Source organism: Hippocampus comes, unplaced genomic scaffold (assembly GCF_001891065.2).
Source record: "Hippocampus comes isolate QL1 unplaced genomic scaffold, H_comes_QL1_v1.1 scaffold13, whole genome shotgun sequence".
NCBI classification, from domain to species: Eukaryota; Metazoa; Chordata; class Actinopteri; order Syngnathiformes; family Syngnathidae; genus Hippocampus; species Hippocampus comes.
In genome coordinates, this window is record NW_017805532.1 from 424,642 (window position 1) to 450,985 (window position 26,344).

The 26,344-nt window shown below is 42.6% G+C and overlaps 2 protein-coding genes across 5 annotated transcripts in view; both read left to right on the forward strand.

Annotated features, from left to right (window-relative positions):
* Positions 1-227: 227 nt before the first annotated feature.
* elovl7a (ELOVL fatty acid elongase 7a) lies at positions 228-5,919 on the forward strand. Of its 3 annotated transcripts, XM_019878079.1 has the most exons (8): positions 232-347; positions 2,811-2,896; positions 2,976-3,166; positions 3,320-3,400; positions 4,211-4,267; positions 4,354-4,459; positions 4,532-4,668; positions 4,796-5,919. In XM_019878079.1, the coding sequence occupies exons 2-8, from the start codon at positions 2,833-2,835 to the stop codon at positions 5,042-5,044; spliced, it is 885 nt and encodes a 294-aa protein (XP_019733638.1). In that variant the 5' UTR covers positions 232-347; positions 2,811-2,832; the 3' UTR covers positions 5,045-5,919. The 3 variants fall into 3 exon arrangements, with proteins under 3 accessions (XP_019733636.1, XP_019733637.1, XP_019733638.1); XM_019878077.1 differs by having other exon boundaries at positions 228-347; positions 4,354-4,668; XM_019878078.1 differs by having other exon boundaries at positions 228-347; positions 2,824-2,896; positions 4,354-4,668.
* Positions 5,920-10,467: 4,548 nt separating this feature from the next.
* The window catches only part of LOC109520650 (cAMP-specific 3',5'-cyclic phosphodiesterase 4D-like), a 40,938-nt gene continuing 25,061 nt past the window's right edge, over positions 10,468-26,344 (forward strand). Inside the window, exons 1-3 of one of the 2 annotated variants that reach the window (XM_019878012.1) lie at positions 10,468-10,590; positions 11,891-12,036; positions 12,820-12,865. The gene's annotated coding sequence lies outside the window, so the exon portion shown is untranslated. The remainder of the gene's footprint in view (positions 10,591-11,890; positions 12,037-12,819; positions 12,866-26,344) is intronic. The other variant, XM_019878013.1, reaches the window with a different exon arrangement.

Consider the following 26,344-nt stretch of genomic DNA (forward strand, 5'->3'; position numbering starts at 1 on the left):
CTGTACAGTTTCTGTTATTTTTCAATGATCGCATATAATGGCAGATTGTGTGTGATGCAAGCGTTGTGAACGTAACGTGACGTCTCCTTTAGGCATTGCCCAAGAATGTGTCTCCAGATTCCACGCGCCGGCCAATCAGCAAACCCGAAGGATTCGAGACCCGCCCCCTAGTCAACGTTATAAATAACGCGGGTGCGCCCTTCATTAACTCGTGAACAGAGCTTGAGACGCACCTGTATGATTAGGAGTCTTTCCAAGCCTAATTTTATTGTGATTTTTTTTTTTTTAACCACAGTTCAACGCCAAAAAGGATTTTTTTGCTGGGTCGTTGTACGACAGAATCTCAGGTAAAACTTTTGTCTTTCAGCAGCGCAGTGTGTGGACTTTCATGGCTTAACTCTGTTGAAATTGGTGGATGTATCTAGCTGCTGGACTAGTTTTTCATCCCTTGCGTCATTGCATCACAGCCACAAACGTTCTTTTATCCCTGCTGGTGTCCATAAGTAACCGTTGCGATAGTATGTGTGAAGCTAAAAGCAGGTTATTCGAGTTCTTTTGTGCCTTTCAAATAGTCTTTTATTTTTTTCACGTCGGCAAATGCTGATTTTTATCACGCCGAGGCTAATAAGTGGCTTTGAAGTAGGTGAATTAGATTGATTTAATGGTATAGTGCTTTGAATATTTGTTCGCCTTAGTTTGTATAATATGTGCTGGTAGGACCTGGTGCTGCTGTTCTAGCTAAGTCTTTGAAACCCTGTACAGTGGACGAATAGCTTTTATTTTGTCTCGCAGCCTCCTAACTTCACTATTATTTTGTATTCACGCGTTTACTTCCGCTTCGAGCAGCAGAGAACTACAATAACTTCCAAATAAGGACTTCCGTTGTGCGCAGCTGCTTGATCGGCTCCACAAAGGCACCGTTGTCTCACTACTGGGCTCGTTTCGTCGAACCAGTCATGCCAGTTAGTCGTACCGGGGAGGCCCCCCACACTGTCAGGTTTAATTAAACTATTTTAATCACCCTTAAGAACATTAACGATCATGCAATTTGCAGTTGCTGACATGACAAGCAGTTTGAATGCCATGCTGCGATGCTAATCAATAGTTATTTGGTATTCCTTGAGTTAGATTACAACAAGGTGTTTTTTTTAATCCTTTCCCCCTGAAGAAGACTATGAAATTGTCACTTTATAAAGCGCATAAAAAGCATGTATAAATGATTGATCACTTTGTTGTATTCTATGAAATGCCAAAAGTAGTAAAACTGAATGATAAATTGGCGGGTTTTGGGCAGATTAAAAAAAACAAATGTAAGAATGTCATTTAAAGTGACTCAACTGCCCCATGCTGTATATACTCATTTGCATTATTGAGTGATACAGGGCCCCCTCCTTGTATCCACATTTATGCCCACATAGCTAATTTTATTTTGGTGCAGGCAAGTAATGGGATGTATCCATATCTATGCTGACCTATGCACACGCATGTGGAAACTTGTTCTTCAAATAATGTAAAATGTCTCCTTAAAGGGTGTAATGCAAATTTTGACGAATGGAAATCAGTGTTTGAACGGTAGCCAACTTTTTACTACATGGGCTTGCTTTCAGCTCTCGACTCATACGTGGAACCGTTCAGTGAAAACTCACATGCAGCACCGATTCTGGAACTGACCATCACCAAAGATTGGGTCGTGGGTTTTGGGCAGATTAAAAAAAATAAATCTAAGTGTCATTTAAAGTGACTCAACTGCCCCATGCTGTATATACTCATTTGCATTATTGAGTGATACAGGGCCCCCTCCTTGTATCCACATTTATGCCCACATAGCTAATTTTATTTTGGTGCAGGCAAGTAATGGGATGTATCCATATCTATGCTGACCTATGCACACGCATGTGGAAACTTGTTCTTCAAATAATGTAAAATGTCTCCTTAAAGGGTGTAATGCAAATTTTGACGAATGGAAATCAGTGTTTGAACGGTAGCCAACTTTTTACTACATGGGCTTGCTTTCAGCTCTCGACTCATACGTGGAACCGTTCAGTGAAAACTCACATGGAATAATGTAAAATGTCTCCTTAAAGTAATGTAATGCAAATTTTGACAAACGGAAATCAGTGTTTGAACGGTAGCCAGCTTTTTACTACATGGGCTTGCTTTCAGCTCTCCACTCATACGTGGAACCGTTCAGTGAAAACTCACATGCAGCACCGATTCTGGAACTGACCATCACCAAAGATTGGGTCGCATTAACTGCTGATGTAATTATTAATGGAGACAAATAGTTGTTTCCTCACCAAAACAATGAGCTTTGTTGCACCTGGGTGGAACCCACTTTCCACATTTGGTCAATTTCAAAGCATTTCATTTTTCCCCAAATAAAGAGGCTGTCTTGATGAGAGTTTCTTTACCAATTCCATAGCAATTCAAAGTGTTAAATAGCTTAAACTTTAACAATGCGTTTTGTGAATAACCTCAAACAAGCAGGGACTTAAAAAAATCGGCAAAAGCGATAAGATATTCATCTGCTTATTTTCTTATTGCTAAGGTTAATGAAATGATTACCCGATACTGGATTGTAGATTGCATATCTGCGCGACTGTCACTCATTGTACTGCTCATACACTCCTTGCTTTATGTGGTCTGCCTGCCTCCCCCTCTCTCTCTCTCTCTCACACACACACTTACATTTTGCTCTTACACTTCAGCAAAGCTAAGAAGTGAGCATGCTGATTTTTGTTACCTTGGCGTTAACTGATACAATTCAACTGAGTTAATGTACATGAACCTTTTTTTTTCTTCTCTCAAAGTTGAACTTGTAAGGCTCGAACAATGGAACTATATGAGATAAAGTCTTCAGCTTCGCTCATGTATGATGGCTTCATCCAGAATGCAGGTCGGTTCCTCCTCCACCCCGTTTACCTGTTCTGGTTAAGAAACTCGGCTCTTTTATCCATTTTAATCACCTGTTGCAGACTCTCGTACGGAGGACTGGCTTCTCATGTCGTCTCCGGTCATGCAGAGCGTCATCATCATGGCGTACATCTTCTTCGTCATGTCGCTGGGGCCTCGCATCATGGAGAACCGCAAAGCCTTTGACCTCAAGGGGGTTCTGGTGGTGTACAACTTCAGCGTGGTGGCGCTGTCGCTCTACATGTGCTATGAGGTGGGTCAACGGGAACTGCCACGCTTGTCACCGCAAGACATGTTGCAATGTCAAACCTGCGTCAAATTATTGATTTGCTTGCTTGAGTGTGCAATATTGTCTAAAACATGTCGAGCGTTTTGCTTGTTACTTAATTGGAGTATGTCTTTCTAGTTTGTCATGTCGGGATGGGGAACGGGATATTCCTTCCATTGTGACCTCGTCGACTACTCTGACTCGCCGCAAGCTATGAGGGTAAATATTTGTAACTGAACCCACGCACCAGATTTCGTGGTTTATGAAGGGCGCCCAGTGACGCTAGGAGGCATGCTGGGTGTTGCCATTGTTACGGGTTTTTCATTCAGTTTTCAATTTTAAAAGGGTTTTAAAACGAGAATTTACTATAATTCTGACTTCACTACTGCATTAGTACTGGGTTACTGGCTGTTCGGCCTTGCCTAAAAATTCAGTTTCCAAACTCGCCGCTTTAGGAACAGTACTCTTGTTTTAATGAGCAATAAAAGAATTTAAAAATTCTGCTTTTCAAATAAAAATGATGACAATTTGTTCGGTCATATCTTAGCTGGACAGGGGATGTTTAGGTGTAAAGACAAACACTTTACGATTTAAATTAAAACTACTCAACTTTTTTATTTTTTTTTTTTTAAGATGTCTGACAAACATGTAATGGAAAGGGAGGCGCAACAGTGTCGCCTAGTGGCAATTTTATGTTGGTTCATGTTTCTGCTGTGCCATCAATTAGTACCTTCGCTGTGGTGTTGGCATGACACAAAAACGGATGACCTAAGTGTTCATCCTTCGGGGTGTTTTGATTGTTATATTTCACTAAAATGTTTCCAATCCCTCAATTTGATAATTAAAAAAGGTGATGCCCTCTGCCTGAGTCAAAATTAAGGGTTAGTTGACTTTGCAAAGGCAGGCCAAAATTGAGGTTTGCTTTTCTTTGCAAAAGCAGAAAAAGTATACCTTTTGCATTGTGCAAGTGTGTTGAAAAGTTGCAACATGGCTGGAGATTATGTGACTGAATGTGTCTTTGTCCAATAGATGGCGGCAACGTGCTGGCTGTACTACTTCTCCAAGTTCATTGAGATGTTGGACACGGTAAGCAGGAGTTCTGATGTTGTCTGTGACCTCAGGAAAATTTGGCAAGTACTGTACTTCAAATTGCTTTTTTTTTTTTGGGTTAGATTTTCTTTGTGCTGAGGAAGAAAAACAACCAGGTGACATTTCTTCACGTGTACCATCATTCCATCATGCCGTTTACCTGGTGGTTTGGCGTTCGCTTTGCCGCAGGTACCGCAATCTCCCACCTTGAAGTCTTCTTTTCCATTTCTGCAGTTTTTCACAATATGCTTCACCCCCAAGGTGGTATGGGGACTTTCCATGCACTGCTCAACTGCGTTGTCCATGTCATCATGTACTCTTACTACGGCCTGACCGCCCTGGGCCCCAATTACCAGAAGTACCTGTGGTGGAAGAAATACCTGACCACCATTCAGCTAGTACGTTACATTTTGCTCCATGTCAGAGCTGTAAAGAGAACCTCCTTCCTGTACGGGTTGTTCCGATAGGTGAAGAGAGCAACGTCGTGTCATGTGTGAAACAGGCTAAAGTCTTTCTCTTGCGCAGATCCAGTTTGTCATGGTGACCACGCACATCTCGCAGTACTTCTTCATGCGGGACTGCCCCTACCAGTTCCCCATCTTCATCTACATCATTGGTCTGTACGGCCTCATCTTCCTCTTCCTCTTCCTCAACTTCTGGTACCACGCCTACACCAAAGGCAAGCGGCTGCCCAAAGTGCTGCAGGCCCAGACGTGGGCCCACCATACAAACGGCGTCATGAACGGCAACGCCAACCACGACAAAGACAAATAACCGGCAAGCCTGGCACGGAGCCATTTTGTGGCGGACTGCGCTTTGTTCAGATTTAGTGTTTTTCTACTGGCAAAAAAAAAGACAATCTTTAAATTATGACCAAAGTTATATTTAACCCAGCGAAGGGATTATTTTGTTGTTGTGTATCTTAATGTTATGCCTTGACTGTTAAGTGTCACGGGGGAAAGAAACCAACCATACTATGTAGGGCTTTGCCTATGGCATGACTGAGACTCCATGACCCTGCCCTATGCAGTGCCCCTCCTAAAAATGCCTTAAGTGATGGGTGGGACTCGGGTTTTTGTTTTTGGCCCCCCCGCCCCCTTTCTCAGTGGTTCACTATAAAAGCTTAATGTCACGTTGCTTTAATAGCAGCTCCAAGGCTATTTTAATGGTCACATGCATGCAGAACAGGGTGTTTATTTTCAATTTCATTTCACACCTCGCCACTTGGAGTCACAATTCCTGATGATACCGGTCCAGAGAAATGTTCTCATGAAGCGTGACCCATTTATTCCTGGGGAAAAAAGCTAGGAGGCGTTGTCCTGGACCACCAGGGCATTCTTATTGGGTGAGGGGGAAAAAAAAAATGTGCACAGCAGCAATGTCTTTGGATCGGTGACTGGAGTGTGTCGTGATGATCTTAAAGCGCCAAAGTGAATGGAATTGCGCTCCGGTGGTGGAGGGGAGGATACGAATACAAGCTGGCTAGTGGTGTGGAACAGAGAAGAGGTTGACAGATCGAATGATGCAGTTCCTGTTAAGGTCTAATAGCCTGCTCTCAATGTAATTGTTACCCATTTATGAATAATGTGCTTTTTGAAAAGTTGTTTCTATTGTTTTATATGTATAATAAATGTTGACGATATACTTGAGTTGTTTGTAGAGACTTAATTTTGATTTTCATGACAACCGGTTTGGATAATGGACGGCTGGGCTTTTATTGCCCATTTTGGTTCTATGGATCGTGTTCCACTCTGGACACGACGGCGGCTACCATCTAGCAGGCCCATGCATTGTTTTATTTAGGTGCTCGATAAATAAAATTAGATGGATGAAATCAACGGTAAAACAAAAAAGAATTACTACAACGTGGTAACGTTAACTGTCAAACTTTTGGGAGTTTATTTTAAAACAGTGCTTGCTGTAGTAAATTTACTCCCAAGCACAGACCAGGAACTTGGGTGGTATTAGGTTGATTATCTAGTTGTCAGTTGACTGTTTAATGAAGTTTTGTGGGAACAGAAATCAGGTTTGCTCAAATTTGGTATAAACTTGCCTTGATTTTTCAAAGTTGCAGATGAAATGGGTCCCAACAGACCAGGTGAGAGGCCTGCTTCTGCTCGATGGTCATTCACATCTTTAGCCACTGCAATTGAGGAACCAAACGGGCTTGTCTTGGGGATGCAGAAGGAAGCCGGAGTTCCCTGTAGAAAATGCCAGCCACCGTTGTATGGTACATGCAAACCTCGCACAGGCTCGTCCATTACAGGAAATTTGCAACATAATGCAGAAATAGCGTATTTTATGCCTTTCCGGTATAAGCATGAATAAATTGCTTTGATCAAAATGAATGACTTTGTAAAAATTTTAAGCGTGAAGGCAGACTGGCAATAGGATCACAAGGCTATCAAAAGGGAACGACTTTTTTTTTTTTTTTTTTTTTTTTAAACAGTGTTCGAAAGGGCCTGTTATTTCTCAAGTGCCAGTCACGAGCACCGTGCTAAGGGGGGACGAAAAAACCCCACACATGGTTTCTTTTGATGCTTCATTTTGAGGTGTGACATCACATGAACACCAATGACAAGAATCTTTTCTTACAATGGGCTCTCACCTTACCCTCGTGCCTCCTCCAATTAGTTCCTTTCATTTGCATCTTGTCCAGCTGTATCTCGTGGTCTGATTTGTTGGTTGATCTCATGACGCAGTGATTCTCAGTCTGGTAAATGTTAAGTACAGTTCAGTTGTATTGCACTTTGTATAATACATTCATCCATCCATTTTCTGATTCGCTTATCCTCACGAGGGGTGCGGACATGCTGGAGTCTAACCCAGTTGTCTTCTGGCGGTCGGCGGTGTACACCTTGACCTGGTTGCCAGCCAATCGCAGGGCACACATAGACGAGCAACCATTCAAGCTCACAATCACACTTGGGGCCAATTTAGTGTTCCATGAACCTGCCATGCACGTTTTTGGAATGTAGGAGCAAACCGGAGTACCCGGTGAAAACCCACGCAGACACGGGGAGAACATGCAAACTCCACACAGGAAGGCCAGATTGATTGAACCGTGTACCTGCACTCTAAAGCTTTTCTACCCGAAGCCCCAATTCCACAGATTGGCTATCAAGTCTCACTGTCCCAACTCCTTTCTTTTATCCTCCTGGCGTGTCAGTCTTTCTCATTATGACATGCTTACACTTGTGGCGGCCATCAAGGAGGTGATCAAAGTTAGCCACGCAAGCTAACTCTCCAAAGAGAAGGTACTTTTTTTTTTTGTGTGTGTCGTAGGCACAGCGAGTTGGCGAAATAACATACAGTAAATGGTGGATGTCAAATGTTTTTGTGCTTGTTTGTGGGAGATTGAAGAACAAACAAACCCACCACCATCTTGCCTCGTTTGCGTTTTAAGATAACAAACCAACAAACCGCAATTGAAACAACAGCTCTTGCCCTCGCACTTTCACGCTGAGTGGAGATCGTACCGAAAAGGGCTGTAGTCATGTTGCTTCTGCTTTAAAATGCTACAAATCCACACCGATGCACGATTTGGACCAGGGGGGTGTTTTTGTCGGTTTTACTTTAACTTTGCCTTGCACCAAGTCTTCACACCTCACCCCACAGAGAACATCTCCCCTCTTTTTCCTTTTTTTGTGAGGGCATTGCCAACAGCTTGGCCGTTATCTCGGCCGTGCACAGCGGTGGAACAAATCTGATTTTCACAGGTTCTTATCTGCCTGGCGGCAGTGTATCACGTTGTCCCCAAAGCCGATTTATCGATCACTCTTTCGTCATCCGTTATGTCTTGCTGAGATTGAATTTACCCGCATACCATTGTTCCTGTCCGGTTTGACAAACCCATTCATTCTTTATGCTCCAATAAGTATTCCTACTACTGTTCCTATTTCCTATTCCTACTCTTTATTCAGTGTGTGTTTATGATGATGCAAACAGTCAAAAGTGGGGGGAGAAGTGAGTCTTTGCATAGTATTAGCATAACCTTTCCACTCCCGTGAATTTATGAGCCTCGCAGCGGGCCTGCTTGCTTTGCTGATTCCATGTCTGCATTCCTGTTTGCCTCAATTCCCTGAGGGACTCGTCCGTCTTCTCTCCGGACTCTATCCCCTCTCGGCCTTTTTATTCCTGTTGGAAAACAGGATGTACCGGTGGGATAGCAAATTGAATCAAGGCTAGTGTGCTCAGCAAAGCGCCTAACAGGCTCCAGCTCCAAATTCAAGTGACATGTATGTGGGTGGAATGAAATTTGTCATTGGACTCAAAATGGATACAGCGGTCCTTCTCAACATTTTAGTCATCAGGGGCATGAACCTAGCAACTCCAAACCAACTCACAGTGAGCTAGATATTTCAATGACACTTTTATATGGTGGAGAGAAATGGTAGCGTGACACTTTTTACTGTCTGTTGGTTTTGGAATTTACATTTCTCTTCCAGTGGCAAAGTTACTAATTCAATGATGGACTTTGACTGACTGCTGACTATGTCCAGTTTTGAGATTTCAAAAAAAAAAAAAGTGTAAACTTGATCTTGTTTAGTTGCCACTGCCAGTCATTTTTGTTCAAGCCAGGATCTTCTCCGTGACCTCTGCTGGATGCGCAATCTGTACATTGAAAATTCCTTTGCATCAGTAGGTCTACTGGAAAAATATTTTACCATAAGCGATATGAACGAGTGGGACTAAATGACAGTCAAGTGAGATGGACCGAAGTTGGGGAGAAGTAGCAGGACGGCTTTGATCATCCCCTTTATAAAAGCAAAAAAAAAAAAAAAGACAAAGTTAGCTAGCTAGCAAGTTAGTTCATGCTACATTCAGGACTTCCTGCAACGTCTGGGACGGAGTCGGATCCAGAAGGCAACCACTCGTGAGACTAATCCAGGTCAGGTTCTCTGAATTCAGTTGAAAAGCTGGGCTGTGGTCAAACGCGCCGTGAGAGACGCTGACTTTGGGTTTATATGTCAGTGGCTGTTTTTAGATGGAGCTAGTCATCCTTCCTTCCTCTCCATGACTTCTTCCTCACAATCTCAACACTCTTTCCATTTGACCTATCGTGACTCGTACTCTGTTTATATTAGACATATACAGTACATTCTGTTACGATGTGAGCCGCCTGAACTTGTCCGAATTGCAACGGCTCACCATTTTCTCTCATCTGTCATCTTCTTTATAATCTATGTTGCGCTCTCATCCACAGAGTGGCACGTTACTATCTGCGTACGGTCAGTAGACTAGTACACAAAGCTGATATTAATGGACAAGCTCTGCCAGGCTGTCCCCCAGCCCGTCCTGTTGAAAAATGCATTTTAATTGATCTAATTCAACTCTTGACTGACCACTCGGCCAGTCAAGAGTTGCGATTCGATTCCGTTCAATTGATCCGTCATTGGCAGAACTTCAAAATGTAAATATTTAAAGCATGATAAATCATAATAAAAGAGAACGATGTGGGTTTTCTTGTCATAAAGCTGTGTTTTGACCTGTGCCTTTAAACCCGAAAAAGTTTTTTTTTCTTCTTTTTTGGTCTTTTTCCACATGCTCCTTTCAAAGTCTGAAAGTGTGTGTGAGTTCCTTTGTATTTTCATTTCATCTGAGGGACGGCTACGGATCTGAAACTCACTCGTAAGGCAAATTTTGGCCTGCAAAGACATAGCCAAAAAAGAAAAAAAAAATCAAGCAAGCAACAAACAAATATCTTGTTTTTCCATGAAATTTGGAATATATATATAAAACGAAATTAATTTGACCCCCCCCAAAAAAATTAATAAATAGATTAAACCGAACCAATATAATACAAAGCTGCCTGTAATCGTTTGGCAGATTTCGTAGAGCCCGATAATTTTTTGCCTCAAACCCAACTTAAATTGCACCTACAGTATCAGTCATCCACTCATGTCCGCTGTGGCGATTTCTTGGCAACTCTTCTGTGTGAGAAGCTGTGCCATTTGCCATCCACCTCGTACCAAAAAGGAACGAGAGCAACAGGAATACAGACCGATAAAGTCGGCTGCGATCGACAGCAGCTCACCTGTGAGCCTCACGAGGAATAGATCCCCCCACAGCACCATCCCTTTGATATGTTGTAGCATTGTCACACTTGAGCGAGACTGCAAAATCACCATTGGTGGCATTCTATGAAATACAATATGCATAATAATTTTTTTTTTCCCTGTATGTTCTTTAGTGCAGAAGAGCCATAGTTGACTGATGGCGCACAGTGAGTGAAATGCCTTGGGCTCAACATGTTCCAGTCATGTAAAGAAAAGGCAGAAGGGCTAATTTGACATGATGCCTCGTGACACTTGACATAGGTGAGTGCTTTTTTTTTTTTTCCCCTGTGTTCGTCCCTCATGTGGCACAGGAAATATCAAATACACAACTTGCTCTTGTACACTTGTAATTGATGGGAAAGAGGCAGGAATTTTGTGTCTTTATTTTTTTGTACTGTTTTTTTTTTTTTTTAATCTTAGAATCCAGAATGCACAAGGATATATATTTTGTTCTGAAGTTTATAGGTCCCCAAGGCTGAGGGGACATTGTTTTTATACTCTGATAAATATTTTCACATGCACACATTTCACTCAACGTATCAACAAATCATATGAGGTTACATATTGATCTTAGAGTCTCATAACCCTTCCCGTCGTCATTTCGTGTGGCGCCTGAAGAAATATGGGGCAGTTTTTCACGTGCAAAGGTTTTGTTGACTGTCTCATGTGCTCCACATAAAAGCAGAATCGCTTCTATCGGGCCGCTGTTCCTCCACACGGTGGCCAAGAGGGGAAGACAATTTCGGGGAATTTTAAACAGGATCTGGAAAATAGCGTTTTCCACCCAATTTCTTAGCAGCTGGATTTGTTCTTAGAAGGAAATAGCATCCCAAACATCAGGCATCCAATGCTAAACCTTTTTCTTCTCAGGCCCCTTTAATCCTCAACAAATAAAGCTAGCATTTGTGCGTTTAATGTTTTTTTGGGACTTCTTAAAACTGTTCCTCTGAGTTTTTGTCTTGTTTTATAATTGCATGGCTTGCTGGCTCAAATGTTCTGAGACGATGGGCTACATTTTGCCCACCCCTGCTCTAACTCCAAATATTTTAAATGGTTCTATGTTTATTTTTGTAATTCTGCCACAGAACGGTACCAGTGATGACAGCGACGAACAACGCCATGACGGCCACAGGAGAAGAAATGCAGATTATTTCAACCTAGAGGTCGCCTAGCAGTGAAAATACGGTAAACTTATCCCTGTCTCGGTATAATATGGCAAGTCAAGTTGACAATCAAAATGAAAGACTGTCCCCGATGTCCTGACAGGTCTTCTTCTGTCAAAATACAGCACACTTAAAGGGGAGTTTGCAATTTAAGAAAAAAACAAACACTTTTTGTCATATTTGTAAAGGCTGTCAGTATGACCAGACAGTAATACATTAGTAAAATGATCTACAGAAAAAAAACAACCTCTCTGCCTCTATCTTATGACTTTAATTTTATTTGAAAAAAACTAACAAACAAAAACACCACCAGTGAAAAGGCAACCAATCACTCATGGGCACACTCGTAGCACGCGCTTACCTGCAGCCTTATGCTGATCTGTTACCTTGGGCTTCAGGAGCTTTGCTGCAACTATGATGCAATATGCCCATGCCTCATTCGCCAACACCTGGACAGAAGACGAACAAAGAGAAGCAAAGAGAGAAGGGAACTCAGGCTGTTGAGAGGATTCAGAAGAAGTAGCTACATTCTTGCTCCTTACAGGTAAGTTCAATGACCCTTTGTTATTCTTACTTACAGGTGTTTGACCTTCCAAAGAATAAAACTTCAAACTAATAAATATTATCTAGCACTTCATTGGAATAAGTCATAATACCCACATATTAGCTTTGGTGAATTTTGGCTTTTTTACAACACTAATGCCAGCCTAGTATTGCTAGTGCTGATATTTTCTATTTATTTCGATTTATTTTATTTTTTCATTGAAATTAGATAGCTTTCCAAATCACCGTTCGTGAAACTGACGACTTGCAATTTTTTTTCTTTTTTTTTTCGGAACATGACTAAAAACTATTTGCTGAAAACAGCACCTAACTGCACGTACCTTCTACTTCTACGATGGCGACAGTTTGACTCGGGAACAGATGAATGTACAGTACATAATCTTCCAATGGAACCAAGGTGTTGAGAAAAATGGGGAGGAAAAAAAATATATCAATGGATTGCGTTCAACATGAGTCATTACTTCTACTTCTGCTTCTCTCCAATCACATCAGCTTTTGTTTTTTTTGGGTCTGTTACCTCATTCTTGGTCCACACAGTTTGTTCCACTCTCCGGCACGAGGAGGTGGGCGGGGGCCCGTCCGTGAGAGCCGCGCGATTGGTTGACGGGGGTGGGGCAGGAAACACTGTGACGTCCGCTGGCCCGTGCGGCTGGCAGCTCACTGAGGAGATTTCCCTCCTTCCTTCCATCATGAGAGAGCCTGAGCAGGCAGCAGGAGTGGGCGAGTGCTTGTGATGATGCGTGCATGCTTGTTTTGGTTCTAGCTGACTGGGACGATCAGACAGGGGGAGACACTAAGGATCATTCCATGTAAGTTTCTTTCTGGATCATAACAATAACTGATGATGGGTGCAATACATTCAGTGTTCATGCTGTGAGAGCTCTTGTCCATCTTGTATATGGTAAAGCATTCCATTCCAATCCATGGAGTTAATGCGCTGTGAGGGATGCAGGAGGATAGAGCTGCAAACTGCAATGCCTCACTTTGACTGAAGAGCTCAAGGACTTCACCCCCCCCTCCCCGCCCCCCCCCTTCCCCGAAATCTTCTCTGGTGTACATTCAGTGTTCATGCTGTGAGAGCTCTTGTCCATCTTGTATATGGTAAAGCATTCCATTCCAATCCATGGAGTTAATGCGCTGTGAGGGATGCAGGAGGATAGAGCTGCAAACTGCAATGCCTCACTTTGACTGAAGAGCTCAAGGACTTCACCCCCCCCTCCCCGCCCCCCCCCTTCCCCGAAATCTTCTCTGGTGTGACTTTCAGGGGTCGCGTCCCAAACTGTTTTCCGCAGATGCTCACAAACTACACTAGGTGGAAGTAAACTACTCGACTGTCCTCCTACGTCCTGTATCGGTATAAACCCATCAACGTTAATGTACGAAGTGAGCTATTTTGACTTTCATGGAAACCCTGACCTATGGAAATGGCACATAAAAAGTTGGCCATTTGTAATTGCGTGTCGACGTGCGCATGGTGTAATCATGGGTAGAGCATGGGTGTGTTTTACATGTGTCACACTTTCCCCTTGTTTCTCTGCCAAATGCGGTTGAGACGAAGAGCTTTGCAGTGGTACAAATTTCCTTGGTGGAAGTCGCGGCTTGTGTTTTCTATTCGTCAACTGTCACGCGTGTAGAAGTTGAAAGCCAACGCTGATGTGAAAATGTAAAGACGCACGCATAAGTGACAAGCATATGGCGGTGAACAAGCTGGCAGAGCGAGCGTGATGTGTGGTACGTCAAATAGGTTGTTTTTATCTCATCATAATTGTTATTATTTATTTATATATATTTTTAAAAAAACGAAATGCACTTCCAAAACCAGGCGTCATTTTTATGCGAAGTAGCGTCGTCAGTTTTTGTGAGATGTAACTCTGTAATTTTGTTACTTTTAAAAATAAAGAAATCAGTAAGTAATGAAGTTACTTTTTCAAGGTAACTGTGACAACGCTGCTCTTATGACGGCTCAATGTCCACAATTTGTGCATCTTTGGCATCTGTGAACTTTCTTTATCGCTTGTGCTCATTGGGGTTGTGGGTGAGCTGGAGCTTCTGTCAGCTGAGTTTGGAAAATAAGCAAATTATGTCCTGCACTGGTCGCCAGCCAATTGCAACGCACAGATAGACAAACACCTATTCATCCTCGCATTTACAACTAATATGCATAGCAGTACACTGAGTCCTTTGTTTCACCTGCGCATTATCGTCACATGACGTCACACGATGAACCGTGTAATCAACATGGAAACACGAGGAGGGTCAGAGGTCATTGACTCGTCTCGAACCCCTTGGCAGTCAATCATCGACTGTGCAGAGTAAGTCACAATTGGGCTTCTTAATAAGCGGCCGCGCGTACTGAGCAATTTTTATTTTTTGTTTTCACATCATCTCACCATGTGATGAGATGATGCATTGTAGCAGTTATTTGTTTATATGAGCCACTTAGGGCAGGACGCATTACAGGAAGAGTAAATTTGTCTCTTGTTATCCAATATTTTCCTACCGCAATTAACCACACAGACCGAACCTGTGGACCGCTTTATGGACCAACCCCCCGCCCCCCCTTCCCCGAAATCTTCTCTGGTGTGACTTTCAGGGGTCGCGTCCCAAACTGTTTTCCGCAGATGCTCACAAACTACACTAGGTGGAAGTAAACTACTCGACTGTCCTCCTACGTCCTGTATCGGTATAAACCCATCAACGTTAATGTACGAAGTGAGCTATTTTGACTTTCATGGAAACCCTGACCTATGGAAATGGCACATAAAAAGTTGGCCATTTGTAATTGCGTGTCGACGTGCGCATGGTGTAATCATGGGTAGAGCATGGGTGTGTTTTACATGTGTCACACTTTCCCCTTGTTTCTCTGCCAAATGCGGTTGAGACGAAGAGCTTTGCAGTGGTACAAATTTCCTTGGTGGAAGTCGCGGCTTGTGTTTTCTATTCGTCAACTGTCACGCGTGTAGAAGTTGAAAGCCAACGCTGATGTGAAAATGTAAAGACGCACGCATAAGTGACAAGCATATGGCGGTGAACAAGCTGGCAGAGCGAGCGTGATGTGTGGTACGTCAAATAGGTTGTTTTTATCTCATCATAATTGTTATTATTTATTTATATATATTTTTAAAAAAACGAAATGCACTTCCAAAACCAGGCGTCATTTTTATGCGAAGTAGCGTCGTCAGTTTTTGTGAGATGTAACTCTGTAATTTTGTTACTTTTAAAAATAAAGAAATCAGTAAGTAATGAAGTTACTTTTTCAAGGTAACTGTGACAACGCTGCTCTTATGACGGCTCAATGTCCACAATTTGTGCATCTTTGGCATCTGTGAACTTTCTTTATCGCTTGTGCTCATTGGGGTTGTGGGTGAGCTGGAGCTTCTGTCAGCTGAGTTTGGAAAATAAGCAAATTATGTCCTGCACTGGTCGCCAGCCAATTGCAACGCACAGATAGACAAACACCTATTCATCCTCGCATTTACAACTAATATGCATAGCAGTACACTGAGTCCTTTGTTTCACCTGCGCATTATCGTCACATGACGTCACACGATGAACCGTGTAATCAACATGGAAACACGAGGAGGGTCAGAGGTCATTGACTCGTCTCGAACCCCTTGGCAGTCAATCATCGACTGTGCAGAGTAAGTCACAATTGGGCTTCTTAATAAGCGGCCGCGCGTACTGAGCAATTTTTATTTTTTGTTTTCACATCATCTCACCATGTGATGAGATGATGCATTGTAGCAGTTATTTGTTTATATGAGCCACTTAGGGCAGGACGCATTACAGGAAGAGTAAATTTGTCTCTTGTTATCCAATATTTTCCTACCGCAATTAACCACACAGACCGAACCTGTGGACCGCTTTATGGACCAACCAGTCCGATACTGATCCTTTTTGTCTCTTTCTGGCCACTGCTACGACTGATTGTTCATTTTCGGCAAAGCTACTGTACATAGCAGGAAAATGCTGTGATGTAGTGTTCATTGTCAGCGTGAGTCAGTTTGGACTCAGGGAACTCATTGGATCCAGTGAGTCCGGTACAGAGCCGCCTCTTGCCAATTAGTCTCATGCCATCTTGGGTGGTAGTAACAGAACCCAATGACACCTATATAAATGCTGGGATGTTGGAACAGAGGCGTGAAGTTTCACACTTCTCCAGCCACTAGTGTGTTGAAAGAGATATATGTATATCCATCCATTTTCTGATCCGCTTCTCCTCACAAGGATCGCGGGGGGTGCTGGAGCCTATCCCAGCTGATTTCTGGCAGTAGGCTGGGGACACCCTAAACCGGTTGCCAGCCAATCGCAGGGCACACAGAGACGAACAACCATCCGTGCTCACACCTATGGACAATTTAGAGTGTTCAATCAGCCTGCCACGCATGTTTTTGGAATGTGGGAGGAAACCGGAGTACCCGGAGAAAACCCACGCAAGCACGAGGAGAACATGCAAACTCCACACAGGAAGGCAGGAGCTGGAATCGAACCCGGTACCTCAAACTGGGAGGTTGACGTGCTAACCACTGACTCACCGGGCCGCCTCCTGATTTGTAGTGTGATTATATGTAATTATGATTATTATTGCTTTTACGTCACACCAGACCACCAGCTGAAGTCTTCATCTAATTATCTGATTGCACGATGTTGAGTCACTGTGTAACAGTGCAAGTGGTTGTGGATATTTATATATCACCATTGCTGGAGGACGGCCTTGGTGGTTAGCGTGTTAACCTCACAGTGCAGAGGTGCAGGGTTTGATTCTGGCTCTGGCCTCCCTGTGTGGATTTTGCATGTTCTCCTTGGGCCAGGGTGGGTTTTCTCTGGGTATTTCAGTTTCCTCCCACATTCCAAAAACATGCATGGCAGGTTAATGGAACACTCAAAATTGTCCTTGGTGTGAGTGTGAGCGCGGATGGTTGTTCGTCTCTGTGTGCCCTGTGATTGGCCGGCAACCGGTTCAGGGTGTCCCCCGCCTACTGCCCGAAGACGGCTGGGATAGGCTCCAGCACCCCCCACGACCCTTGTGAGGATGAAGTGGATTGGAAAATGGATGGATGGATGGACCACTGCTGGGTAAAAATGAAAAATGGTTTATTATGGAACTTCCACTGAGAGCTATTTTGCAGAATCTGTTCAAGTCTGTGGTATATCGGCAGACAGCACTAAACCAGATTATACTCATACAAACTCATGCCCTGGAGCTGGCATTGCTCAGCATTGATAGTAATGCCAGCTCCAGGGCACGTTGGCATCAATTTCAGTCAACAGCAGGAGGCGGTGCTACGTAAATTGTCTGCCTCCTTGGATGGCTGAAAAAGGTTTTATGGGTATATGGTCTATAGTAGGGGTGTCAAACTTACCGTTTCCCTTGGAGGGCCATTATGACTGAAACCATATAAAGAAGTCAAGATTAACTGTTGATTCAACTTTCATGAGGGGTTTGGTAACAAGAAAATGCTTAGGATATCTCTCTTATTTATAACATATGAGAATAAAATTTTTTGGTAGACATTTTAGAAAGCATCATGGAAGTTGACATGTTTGATCTGCTTTCACGGGCTACATAAAATGATGTCGTGGGCCAGATCTGGCCCCCGGGCCTTGATTTTGACACCTGTGGTCTATGGTGTGTGTACGGTATCTCAGCCGGGTTTATCATTTTGTCGGCTCAGACCTTTTTTCCAAGCTGACCAGGGAGGAACACCTCTCAAGAAAACCTTTCAGAGACAACCAATAATCACGCGTCTTCTGACTGATGGGAATGCTGGAGTTAATTGAGATGTGTGCGCACCGCCTTAGGTTAAGTGTTGTGATGACAACACGAGTCAAGTTCATGAATGAGTTTTCCGCTTTCGGATTGAGTGGAGAAAACGTAAAGGGCCCGCTTAATTCAGTCCAACTGCAGTGTTAAGGGAGCGCGAGCATCTTCCAAAGCAACAGCTGCCACACTTTCCGAGCAATGTGCGGAGATGAAAAGCAGCCGCGTATGCCATGTCTGCTCGTCCCCGACTCAGTTCAACCACTTTGATCCGGGAACACGTGGATATGTGTAAATGTTTATCTGACTTTAGCGTATTCCAGATGGTTCTCCATTCTGAGAGGAGCGCCTTTTGAAAAGCCACGCTGAGAGATGCACTCTGTGGCGCTCGGCAGAGGTTAAAGTTCAAGAGCGACATTACAGAAAAGGAGGAGGGATTGGAGAAGGGGTTAGTTGGTTCTTGGTGCCAACAAAGTTAAATGTCACATATTTCCCTGAGCCACTCTTGCCATTTTATAATGGAGACTTAATGGAATATTATATAAGGCGCTTACTATTACTGTAATAATCAGGCCGTGTTTGTTTTTCCTAGCGAGGCAGAGTATCCGGTAGTGATATTCGTTGAATGAATAGTTTCCATAACAATCGCGAAGGAAGTACCCATGCTATTTAAGACCATTCTATAAGACCTCCGTTTTATTTATTGTTTTCTTTCAACATATCTCCTCAAAGTATCATGTTCAGGATGCTCCCGGCATGCAGATGTTGGCGGATACCGTCATGAGCCCAGTGATGAATGCCCCGTGCTTCCAAACGAAATCCGAAGCCTTGCGTGACTTTTGAACCTATAACGCAGCGTTCGCTCTTTGTACTTCCGTAAAAGGCAGCAGTGTACCTACACGGGTCATCACTTGATATAGTAGCTCAAGCACAGGTGGTCTTCTTCTGTTGCCGATACTGTTGCTAAATTTAAAGGGAATCTCGCAGGTCAAACACAATCCTGAAGTTTTTCCCAAGGGTGCACGGTGTGGAGCATTATCATGGAATAGACAATGCACAAAGTTCTCCGGAATTCCCAGCATGGTGTCGATACAATAAAATAGACTTCCCCTGGCACAAGAATGAAATCATTACGTCAAAAGCACATGCCCGTGTCTCTGAAAATAAAGTCCATGATGCCTATTTTTGTTCCGTTAACATACTGTACCTTGTCGATGCAAATCTTTTCATTTTGGAATGAGCAGGGCAGGCTAGTGGTTTGTACATCTGCCTCACAGTCGAGAGGTCTTAGATTCAGATTTTGGCTCAGACTCGTGCTTCCTGTGTGGATTTTGCAAGTTTTGTGTTGTCTCCGGATACTTCCTCCCACATTCCAAAAACACGCAAGTTCGGCTCATTGGAAAGTTTATCCATGTGAGCGTGAATGATTATTTGTCTACATGTGCCCACTGCCCAGTGATTGACTGGCAAGCAGTCCAAAACTCAACTGGGATTGGCTCTGGCTCACACTCGACCCAATGAGGATAAGTGTGAATGACAGTAAATAATTTTCTACTGCTCGTTTTCGTCTTTATGGAGATTGTGGCTGCTCGAGAGCTTAACTTGTACTTTTTGGTTTTTAAGATAATTCACACCACGCTGCCTCTAGCACAAAGTCAGTTGGGATATGCTCCAGCTCATAGATAAGGACCTGCACTACACTGTAAGAAATAGTCGGATAGATGGAACGAGTGTAGCCAAAAAGCTAAAATAGACACGAATCCTTTTGATTCGCACTCAGCTGAAGTGCCGTAAGGTCATCAATGGCTCACAGCAGTTGAAACTTTAGAATTCTACTTTTTAAGCCACGGATGAGTGGTTACGAATGTGGCATGTGGCTCAAGGTCCCCAGGTTGTCGGCTGACGACTTGACTTGGTTTGACGTCGTGTAAACTTGCAAGCTGATGATGCTAGAGGGTCTGTGTGTGTGTGTGTGTGTGTGTGTGTGTGTGTGTGTGTGTGTGTGTGTGTGTGTGTGTGTGTGTGTGTGTGTGTGTGTGCGCGTGCGTGCGCGCAACGTGTGTGACGACACGATGTGACGCGGTACATCAGGAAGGACCTCGGAGGGACACGAGTGAGTGGAGGAAGCAGAGAAGAAGAGAGAAGCAGCTGTGTCCCAGGGTTCATCTTGTGTTTTCCTTTCTCCTTGTCCGCCTGGACGTCCTGCCATTGTGTTTGTTTGCCTGCTTTAAAAAAAAAAAAAGTACCCCGTAAAAGGTTAAAAACACTGTGACCACAGTCGCTGCGGGGATTTGGGAATGGAAGGGGCGGGGCGGAGAGAGGGTTGGCTTGGATTTATGATATCTCATGAGATTGATGCGATGTGCTGCAGAGTACATCCGGAAGCTTGCTGAACAACTTTTGTTTTTTGTTCCGGAACCCTGGAAGATTTTTTCCATTACAACTGTTGACATTTTTGCTGTTTTTTTTGGGACTGGGATAGTGCAATGTCACTCTCCTCTATGGCCTTTGCTAATGAAATTCCCAAGGATCCCGACTCCATTAAAATGAAAAAGCTACAGCTGCAGCTCCATGTGGGACTAAATTAAAGAAAAATAAAATCTGATACATTTGAAAAAAACATGAAAATAAATATATAAGGAAGACAGAAAAACAAATAAATTAAATCACATTAAAAAAATCGGAACATTTTTAACCAGAGTTTGATTTGGATGAAAGTTTGTGTACCCGTTGATATTGATGGCACAACCCTAAATTTCATATTTTCGGTCAGGCTGCCAAATGTTGACATTTTTATTTTTTCCACTGTTTTTTTTTTTTTAAGCACTAATAAGGAGTAACGATATCCATACCCTCAGCCTTTTACTGAATATACAGTACAATGAATAGTCAATGATATTCAACTTTCATTGAACGTTCAATGACATTCAATTTTCAGTATTCAAGGTTCTGTGTTTTGCAGAACATGTGAGAGATTACATTTCAGTAAAAAAAAAAAAAAACTTATCACATGATACACAAGGTCAATTTCAAGGTCAAATTAGATGTGAAGCTCATCCAAATCAAAACCTGCTTGATTAAACCCAACGCACGACTTGACATGGAACAATCCAGTGTGATGTGAAGGTCCATAATAGAGTGCACGGTGAAGTAAATAAACACAAATAACCAAACAAACATAACTATAACTAAACAGAAAAATTAGAACATATCCCCATATAAATAAATAAATAAAAATACGGTTACAAATCAATTAGTAAACATGTACAAATTAATAAATTGACATGTAAATCATTGGAGATCCTTATTCTAATTCCATGTGGGTCGACGTACATTTTTCCTTTTTTTCCCCGTTCTTCTTGTGATCTGATTTTGTTTTCGGAAAACATATATAGTTTACCTTATCTTATTTGACTGCATTACATACACAAATTATTAAAAATGAAATGTTCTCAGAGGGATGAAGCGCACTTTTATGCCACACCCAACAACCGCAATAAACATTGTTAAACGAATAGCTCTGACAGCATAAATCAAAGCCTAGCATTTTTATCTTTGTAAGGGCGGATTTTCCTGCACTCTACATCTGCTGAGGGCGTTATTCACTTGCAATCTCATGGGTACAATTCCAATCAAAAGTGGCAATTGAATACGTTTAAAATGCACAAATGACCTGCGGCTCAAGGCATTGGCATTCATTTGTCCGACTCACTTAAAGTCGTATTAATTTACAGTACAGTGAGCTGTATATGGAGGAATGACTCATCCTCAGGACCCCATGGGAGCAAAATCAGCATTTATGATGGAAAGAAGCATTTTGCGTTATAGAAATGTACAGTTTGTTTCTGGAATGTGTGGACAGAAATCTTCACAGCTCTCTGCTGACATCTGCTGGTCCGCTAGGGTATTACAAGTTTAGGCAGAAATAAATGGCCGCTCGCGGCCGAAAGGATGCTTTTACTCCTATGTGACGGTTCCAAATAAATACGAACCAAATTGCAGCCGGAATTAGAAATAGTGCAGTGTTATATTCGTCACAACCAGCAGTAGCAGTGGCGGGATTACCAGTTGATTCAGTAACTTGATCACCATCTGAGTCCACTTCAACTGAATGTTGGCACAGTCAGGTTTCACACACACACGGAGCACGAACGTCCTACATTTCCCATAATGCACCCGCGTGTCACTTCCTGCTCAACTCGACGTATGTAAATTGTTCAATTCTAGGCAAAAATGGATGCTTCGCTGTTAATAGATGGGGAGAAAAAAGACCGAAGGCTTTATTTAAGGTACTTTGAGTAAATTTGTTATTACAGAAGTATGTGTCAAACTGGGTTCGAATCTCACACCGAGTCTGTCAGTATGGGGTTTGCGTGTCCTCCCAGTGCTTGATCTCAACTTCCAAAAAATAGTTTCACACTCTCAAGTGTTGAGCAGTCCTATAAATTGTGTAAGTCTGTTCTTGGAGTCATTTCACTTTCATTATCAATGCCTTAACTTGAATTTCACACAGTTTCCACTTGACTCCCCCCTGTGATAACCCAATTTCACAGCACAAAAAGCAAACAATCACTTGAAGTGCGTGAGTCATACTTGACGCTGTGAGACAAGACGTAAAACTCTCAGGAGGCTTTTCGGGAGCTGATTTACATTTCGAGTAAATATATTTCATCCTTCTGCTTAGGTGCTGTGAAATTGTTTTGAGGTGCAACAAAGGCCTGGTTGCATGTCAGCAGATAAATGGCAATGGAAATCCAGGCTGATTTGTTCGATATCACACTGTACTAATCCCACCTGCACCGAGTGACATCTATGTCTTTCCAATGGTGTGTGTGTGGGTGTGGGTGTGGGTGTGTGAGATTGCATTACATGAGCTGACAGTCCCTCAATGCTTGATTGCAGCTGATTTATGTGGGGAGAGGCAGCGGCAGTGGCAGTGGAGAGGACAGGACAAGGTCGTGCTAACCCAACTCAGCCGCCAAAGATGTCATCCTCTCCTACGTCTCCCTGCAATAAAATCTCATCCCTGTGAGCTTTTAACTCCTCTTTTTGTCTTTTTTTTTTTTTTGGACCAGCATGATACATGAGCGCAGTCGCTGACGGTGTGGTGGTCCAATCGCCGGACTTGTGTGCGGGCAGCGTGGGATCGGTTCCCACTCAATGATGATGTGGGTGTGAATGGTCGTTTGTCTCTATATGTGCCCTGTGACTGGCTAGTGACCCGTTTAGGGCGTAGTCTGTCTTCTGACTGAAGCCAGCTGCGATAGGCTCCAGCAATGCTTTGTTGAGGATCAGTGGTGTTGAAATTGGATGGAAGGCTGCATGCGTGACCACTTGGAGGAGCCAACGCAGCATTGGATACTGCTAGGGGGTGATTTTCTTTTTTTTTATCCCTTTTTTTCCTTCCAAACCAGGACATGCGTTTAGGGGGAATACTAGTCAGATATCATTGTCAATTTGACATGGTGGACATACAGTGATGCCACTAAGGTTGGAATCAATCTATTCTTGAAATGTAGGCGATCTCTATTTTGTTTGAATTAGGAATTCATTTATCCCACCGGAAATATTCAATACATTCTGGAGTCAAGTTGTCACAATCACAAAGCCGGTAGTTGCCATACAGGGATGTTGTAATCAACGTAATAACATACTTAACAGTAATGAAGGTGTTTAAAAAAAGCCACTGCTAATAGTAATTGCAAAACTGGCAAATCGTGTAGGGCACTTTTGTGTGATGACTCAGTCTTAATTGTCATGCAACTGTAAAAAGAAGTTAACCACTCTTCATAACAAAATGCTATAATGGCTGGGCAATACGACCTGAAAATAACTTTTTGTCACCCCAGGATTTTCTCTGCATGTTTCTCCTGATGTTTTTATTCCCATACTTAAACTTGTATTCATTTACTCAGGAATAATAGTATGTGGAAGTAAGAATTGACGTGCCGCCTCTTGGAAGAAAAAAAAAAACATCCTTATTATCAAAACATGTACTATATGTAAACATGATCCTATAAATGAAAATTTAAGACATTCATTTTGTGTTTTCTCATGCTCCCTCCAGCTTTCTTTTATAATGTAACATTATACAGGTGAGGCAGGTGACTGTAAAATATTAGTGGCTTGGAAGCACATACCTCAGGCCCAAACTTTCCAATATGACAACCAATCACTTGTCTTGGCCGTCGTTAGCGAGAATGACTTAAATTGGGCTTTTTTTTTTTTTTTTTTTGCGACACACAAAACAATGTGAGAATGATTCCACTCGTGTTGGCTTTGCAAGAATTAGTCACTTTGTTTTGAAAAAGTAGCATCATAAGGGTTGGAGGTTACCAATGTGGCTATCAAGGCACCACACAAATCGCTTTCCAGTGAACATTTTATTCTTCTTTTGCAATGACTGTCGAGAGAACTGCATTACATAGAGTACCGGTCGCAGGGTTGTGCTTTCTTCCATTGCGTATTCTTTGCTCGCCATGGAATCCAGCACGAAATGATAAATGTCAGCCATCAAAGAAGTGAGTAAGATCGATGATACGATTGGCAGAACTTCACCGTCGTCCCTCGGCGCTTGTGCTGATGCAATCTTTTGCAAAAGCTCTTTTTGACAGGTGCTCCATTCTAGTCAATAAGAATCTAAGCTTCACTGTTTGTGACGGTAATGCACAAGCGCCCACGGACTTTTTTTACAAATGGGGGGGAAAAAAAAAAAATAAACATCTTGATTAATATGGCGAGAGTGCGCCGCTTTGCCTTTAAAAGGGAATAAAAGCTTCAACAAGCTCATCTCCACTCATTGGTAGGCTACAGCCACAATGAAAGGCTGAGTTACTTTTGAGGGATTATTCAATAAGCAGCCACGACAAGGAAAAGAAAAGAAAAGAAAAAAAACCACGTTTCACATAGCAAACTGAAATTCAGAAGGCCCGTTAGACAGCCGTGACCTTCCCTGGCCGGATGGGCCCTTGTAGCCAGGATTGTTTTTCTGCCCTGCTTAATGTGATGAACTGTCGCTGCACTCTTACCGATGGGCAGAAAGTTAAACAGAGGACAAATCGGTGGAGCGAAACTGCATTCACGGAGGGCAAGAATAATAAGATCTTCGAATTTATCCCAACCATTGTCCTCATGACACTGAAAACAAACAAACAAACAAACAAACAAAAACAAACCTCGGCAAAATTGGGCAATTCGACTCGCTAAGATTTGCTCTTGTGAAAATGTTTTTTTTCCCGCATTTGCCAACAAAGAAATGAGAGTTGACAGAACCGTTGTCCCTTGTATTGGCCACGCGAGTTAAAATATAACATATACTTTGTAAAGTAAAGAGAACTCAGTCTTGGAGCAAACAACTTGCTTGCTTTGTTGCTTGTTGTGCCAGCTAACCTTGTTGCCATAAATGTCAGTCATTCATATTTTCAAGTTGTTCCAATGTGAATGACTGTTTTACCCCCAAAAAAACAAACAAAGTTGTGTTTTCCACACAAATTTGGAGTTCAACTACATTCTTCTGGAAATTTACATTTCAAAAGTCATACAAGTGAAGTTTGGGGGCCAAGTGAAGTTACCAACCCAGTACTGACTCAGTTCAATGGCCCCAACTTAAAAAATGAACACGCTAACATAATTCTGGGCGCGGCTGTACTACAGTAAAGTCCACAGTCTCTGCTTTGCTGCAGCAACCCTTCTTCTCCTCTCTTGATCTCTTTCCTTGATCTCTTTGCACTTTGGCGCAGTTTCCACTGCTGTACCTCCTCAGTTTGGCATGACTGGACTTCCTATTAACACTTGAGCTGGAACTATTTTAAATCAGCTCTATTTCCAAGCACGCTAGGTCAAAGACACTAAAGGTGACATAAACTGATGGTCACTGATTTGTCAAGCAGATTTCGTCATTGCCAAAGTGACAAAAAATGCTTTCCTTTAGCTTTCCACATTCTTCACTTTGCTGGATGGACCACTTTAGTCTCTTGTCAAATGAAATTGACCTTTACTGTGGCCAACTGTCTCCAGCTGATGGTGCTGTACCCGTTGTACGTCGGAACAATTGCCTCAGGAGCCCCCATGCTCCTGAAATGCTCCTCATGCTCCTTGCTGTCGGAAAATAGCTATGCTGCGTTACGAAAAACCGAATCCCAAATCTCTGAGGCCCATTGTACATGAAATATTTATCAGAAATGAAGGAGCACGAGAATGGTGAAAACAAAACCTTGTGGACGCACGCAAGAGGATATTAAATAGGTATTTATAGACAACCACTGGGTAGAAACTAAAAGTGACGGGTGGTACCATGACAAAAATAGCCGTGAAGTAAAGATAAAAAAAAAAAAAAAAACACGAAAAAATAAGAGGAAAAGTACTTACTATGAGCAGGAGAATATTGGAAACAGTTTATGGTATAAAGAAATATGAACACTGTGTATGATGATGTCATGACAGTGCGTCATTCTCCTCTCAGATAAAACAACATGGAGCCGAGAGTTTAGAATGCATGATGGCACTGCGCTAATTGAAATACTTTTTA

Excerpts from the sequence above, each read along its gene's own strand:
- elovl7a (XM_019878077.1), top strand. The coding sequence starts at position 2,833 with ATGGAACTATATGAGATAAAGTCTTCAGCTTCGCTCATGTATGATGGC. Across the intron at positions 3,167-3,319 it reads CGCTCTACATGTGCTATGAG|TTTGTCATGTCGGGATGGGG; the intron begins GTGGGTCAACGG and ends ATGTCTTTCTAG. Across the intron at positions 3,401-4,210 it reads ACTCGCCGCAAGCTATGAGG|ATGGCGGCAACGTGCTGGCT; the intron begins GTAAATATTTGT and ends TTTGTCCAATAG.